General features: G+C 35.4%; 1 protein-coding gene across 1 annotated transcript; it reads left to right on the plus strand.

Moving 5' to 3' along the window:
* Positions 1–22: 22 nt before the first annotated feature.
* Positions 23–709, plus strand: LOC104628123 (serine/threonine-protein phosphatase 4 regulatory subunit 4-like; the record flags this gene model as incomplete). Its single annotated transcript, XM_010296612.1, has 2 exons — positions 23–139; positions 636–709. Coding segments are annotated over exons 1-2 (191 nt in total), but the record flags the coding sequence as incomplete, so codon positions are not given.
* Between the last annotated feature and the right edge of the window lie 4,856 nt (positions 710–5,565).

Below are 5,565 nucleotides of genomic sequence, written 5' to 3' on the forward strand. Positions count from 1 at the left end.
TGCCACTGGCTTTAGTTGTTACATGCATCCAATAATCTTCTTCTCCAAAATGGATTTTAGTCAGAGCAATTTATTTGGATACATAGAAGACCTGCAGGAACTAACTATTATAGAGAGGCCAGTACGCAGGAGCCTGAAGGTATATACTTCAAAATAGAACGATGCTTTAAAATCCATTTGAAATTGTGTCTTTTTTATTTATGCACAGCTAACCGAATAGGCAGTTTATTTTTTACAGCACCAGGATACTAAAAATTGTTTTTAGTCATTTTAGAACAAAAATCTCAAATTCTGTATAGCTGAGACTCATATTTTCAGTACAGGAGTATTAAGCTGGGAAAAAAACAGACTAACTTAGGTCTTTAGCTTAATTTTTATGTCGCTTGTTTATACTTAAAATGATTAATAGTGAAAGTGTCTGGCATGGAACTGTACTTCTATTAATTCCATCTTTTCCTGGTGAAGGATTTACTTGATTGAATTTGAAATGTTGGCTAGAGATTTCAAAGATTAAATTCAAATTACTCGTGGAACTAGCCCTGGATAAGTGGGGAGGAAGAGATTGTTTTAAGAAGATTAAAATGATGAAATAGTAAGGCATTGTAAACTCATAATCTCTATTTCACGCTTGACAGACACCAGAAGAAATAGAAAGATTGACAGTTGATGAAGAACTCAGTGATATTGAAAGGGCTGTTTATCTACTCAGGTATTTCCTAAAATATTACTGTGAAACATTGCTGACCATCATGCTTACATACAGCTCTTTTAGTGCTTTACTCTTCTCTCCTTTTATTTTCTGCCTTTCAGTAGTAGTTTTTTTACTTTCTGCTGCATTAAAAGTAGGTACTGTAATTTAAAAAAAAATGCATGAAATAGGATGCCTGTGTACATGTATAAGCCTTTAATTTTCTGAGTTTCTAATATGGCCCTCACCAACACTGGGTTGTACTTCATCTTATTTTCCCCTGCAGCTAATTTTGCGAGATTCCCTGAGTCTTACCATTAATAATGCCAATCATTTAGTGACTTCATATTCACTCTAAGGCATGAGCAGTTAACACAGGCTGATAACAGAGCTGTTTGAGCATACTGTGTATGTTTGGGCTTTCAGAAGAGAAAACTCTGAGACATTAGTTTTACAGTCCTTAGGAAATACTGTAGAAGATACTATATTAATACTTCCTTGTGTTCTGCTTTTTCATTTTACCTCCTTCTTGGTCTTTGAAGTATTTATTTGCAGCTACTTGAATAACTTACATTTTGATAGTTTAAAATACAGATCTTTCAACTATTGTGCAAATCATCTTTGAGAGTACAAATGTTCTGAGGGATTTTGATCTAAATATGCATTTTTAAACAATACCTACTAATTGGAGAACCAGCTGCAGCTCCCTCTCAGTTTGCTTATTCTGCTATTTTAAGTGGTCTTCTAGTCTATGCCTGTCCTTAATGTTTAGAGTAGATATTCTCAGTGTCTTAATTTTCTACTTTTGGGGCACATGGCATTATTTTTAAGTAATCATTTTTGTCCACTGATACTACTTTTGATACTGAGTTTTGTTTATGTTTTTTTTTAATGCTGAACTTTAATAAATAGTGGACTTTAAAACTTGCTTTGCTAGTAGGTTCTGTAATCAAAGCTGGTTGTTGACTCTTGGGAAATTCAGGGAAAAGAGTTTGCATGTGGAGCATATCGTTGCAAAGGATGCGTATCAGTTTTGGTTTTTACCTCACAGCAATCGGCATAGTGGATTTTTTTTTTTTTCCCTTTCTCAGTGTGGCAGCACATTTCTTTGCTCTTTTCCCAATTAAAGATTATGTTTCCAGCAATATGTCTTTACTGAATCATTGCCTTGTTAAAAGGCAATGTTGAAAAAATGTTCCACCTCATATCTTTCATCTGACTAATTGCTTTTCAACCTGGCCTTGAACTTCTCCTGACATCTTCATCTGCTTGCTTTCTACTTGAGCAGCTGTATTCTGGGGACATAATACTCTTTTCCTTGTGATGAAGTTTTCATTTTTGCCTCGGCATTGTCCTCGTTTCTGAACGGTAGCTTCATCTCTGCTTGATAAACTTTTTGTAAGGCAATCAGTTGCTGTGATTGTCCAGGTATGTTAATACTATAATCCAGTGGAAGCTTTTGCTGTTCAATAGTATGTTGTCTGCCTTGTACTGAGTGGAGTATAAGCAGAGTTGAAAAGCTGCCTGTAACATAGGTAGTATCCTTTATATGATGTACAAAGGTATGTATTTTTGGCTTGTTTGGCATTTTTTTAATCTATTATAATACAATACGCCTGCCTGTTCCTGTTTGACAATAATGTCAGTCTGGTCTTCTCATGCCTCACTTTCTCACACAGTTTCGTTATTTGCTGTCCTTCAGGTTGTCCCTTATGTGGGACTCTCCTTCATGTTATCCAAAAAGACATTGCCTTTTCTGAAAATCACACTATAAAAATTGCTTTGGTGAGATGGAAATGAATTGTTAATGATGTCTGTGTTGTGCTCCATCTGGACAGGATGATGGTATCTCCATATACATTAAAAAAGGCAAGAACAATAATAGAAAGCAAATCTTTCATCTTAAGTATTTACAAATAGTATCAAAACACTTAATGTTGTGTCATGTTGTCTTTTATATTGTCATTTATTTGTGTAACCCTAATCTGCAAGTTGGAGATTTTTAATTTACTGAGGAGGATATCTTTAGTGTTGCTTTTACAGTACAATGGAGCTGCCTAATACTGAGTGAAACCTTTGTATGATACAGCAAAGCTAATGTTCAGTAATTATTTTCCGTGGAAGTCCAAAAAGAGCACTCATATCTGAATGGCTTTCATTCTGAATAAAAAAGCCCAACCACTTCATTTTTGCATCTTCCTTTTCCTCCAAAACTTGCTCCCAACTTCTCCTCCCCACCCTTGAACTTGGATACTCTGGTCTGCTTATATCAAGAGTTGTTGTATGTTTAGTAGGTACTTGCTTTTTCTAGATTTCTGCTTCTGAAGTCTTTTACTATTGTAGTCTGAAAACGGATACATGACATCCTAGTTGGAGAGAATAAAGCAACCTTTTACTGTCTGAGGTTTTTGGTGCCTGAATAGTGTTTGTTGTTTGTTTTGTGTTTTTCCCCCATTTTTTTTCTTTTTTTTTCTGTGACTGGTTCTTGCTATGCTGTGTATATGATGAAGTTTTAGTTTCCCAACTCTCATCAGTTTCATCTTCTTTTTTAACCTCTTGTATTACTTCTCATTTGGCAGTAATACTATGGAGCTTCTGGCGTGCTCTTTTACTTCTTGATATTCTGAAGTTATTTGTTTTACTCTAGCATGTATTCATATCCATCAGTGATTATTTTCCCTTTCCACAATGTCTTGTCCGTTTGTATCTAGCCATGGTGTATTGTCATAGATTTTGTAAATTTCTGTTCATTGTCTTCTCTTAAGTATGACATAAATATATGTCTAAAAATGTTTTTAGCACACGGTGAGTACATTGACACCTTAATCCCATTTGAGACCTCACTTTCACAGGGATGTAGCTTCATTTTAATTGGTTTTCTGTTGTTACCTATCATAGTTTGGTTTTACATTCTAAAGTGCTAATTGTAATTTTGATAATCCTAACAAGTTTCTCTCTGTGTGCATATTTTTAATTACTATTTTTAGGGGATGAGTTTGCTTTCAGTCTCTCCTTTTCCATCGGTACTATTCTTCAGATAACTATATAATGAGGTGGATTGACAACATGATCTAGCTAAAGCTGATCATTGTTTTTAGACAGATTAGTTCTCAGCTAAATCAAATCCTTGATTTGGCTCATCATGTGGTTATAAAAACAGTTGTGCAAGCAAAAGGAAAGGACTCAGTAGCTCTCCTGGTGGCCAGAGTCACTTTAATATGAGATAAGCATGGGTAAACTTCAGCTTTAGATCATTGTGGCCCAGAGTACTCAGTTTTAATTAGGTAACATTCTGCAATTAGACTGAGCAAGTTCTAATTTATTATGAAAGCGGTAGCAAATTGGACTGTCATTTGTTGTAATCTCAATTAACCCTGATTCTGGTTGAGGAACTGGGCTTCCTTAGACCAGGTTGTCAGGGATGTTTATGCACTTCCCATTGAAATCAAATAGATTTAGGTACCTAAAGAGGGAGAGGCATCTGAGTCTCTAGGGTCTATGTTTTAGAGCTTCAGCCCGAGTTCTTGGTGGTTTCTGGAGGGTTTAACTGGAATCATTGAAGAGTTGTATTCTGACTGTGTTTGGCATATTGCTGGCCCAATAGAAGAACAAGGAGAGCAAAATATCCATGCACAGCTCAACATTGCTGGTGTCAAGATTGATGGCTTATCATAAAACCATCAGCAGATTAAGACAAGCTGCCAGACTTTGCGCTGAAGTGACTGCAGAGTTTGCATTCTACTTCAGGGCATCGTGACCTCTACCAGGACAGTGGCAATACACCGCTCAGAGACAGTAATTTTTATTCCTGCTATGAACTTTTGCCTGTAGTCTTAGGTTCCGTGTTTGCTGATGTTTTGTTGAAGCTCACCCTTTTATGGCATACAGCCAATAGCAGAATACGTATTCTTTGCCTGACATGAATCTGGTTTGGGTACAAGGATGCTTACTGGCATGTACACTGCAGAATGGTTTGTTTTCTGAGGACTTTTCTGATAGATATCCCTAGGGGTTCTACACTGTTGTGTGTATCGTATTATTTTGTATCCAGCTACTTTTTATTTGTGCCTGCTTAGTGTTACAGCTTCCAGGCCTTGATGTTTCTGTCATACTCAAAATAACAGGGTAATAATGAGCTATCAAGGTGGAAGATTGAATTATTCACCCTTTGGGGAACATACTGTACTTTGGTTTTGGAGTGATTCTATCAGTTTAGAAAAGAACACAATCTCCCCCCGAAACATTTAGCGCAGTTTTTGAAGACACAATCGATACTTTATCTAGATCGAAAAGAATTCAATGCCTATTAACTTAGCATGTTGTTAAAAAAAAAAAAGTTGTACTTTATTGTAGCTATCTTTGATTAGCTAGAGTATTCTCAAATTCTAAACATCTTTTTATAAAATATGTTAACTGTGAGTGTCAAAACCAGTACTATTTAAAAGATTTTTTTTAATTTTCCTTCTATTTTTTAGTCTTCATCATGTTAGATTTTTCTTTTATCTGTAGGTGCATGCTTTTAATTTAAAGCTTTAATTTAAATGTAATATTAGATGCTGATTTTCTAATATAAATATTGTGTGTGTTACATAATCATGAGAACTGGCTACTCTATTCTGATTATACAGCTTCTGAACTGATGGTCCTGATGCCTACATAGTATACTGAAAGATCCGTCTGTCATGCTAAGCACATTGGAAAATAATTTTTCCAACTGCACTGGCAACCTGTAAATACTAACTTAAAAAGTATTTCTTCAGTCTTTTTTTCCCTGTCTTTTGTTTTGTAAATTACAACTTAAATTTTATAAAAGCTTCACTCTTGATTCACTTAGTTGGACAGCTAAATTAGTTCACAGAATCACAGAAACACTAGGT

This window comes from Phaethon lepturus, unplaced genomic scaffold (genome assembly GCF_000687285.1).
Source record: "Phaethon lepturus isolate BGI_N335 unplaced genomic scaffold, ASM68728v1 Scaffold57221, whole genome shotgun sequence".
NCBI lineage: Eukaryota > Metazoa > Chordata > Aves > Phaethontiformes > Phaethontidae > Phaethon > Phaethon lepturus.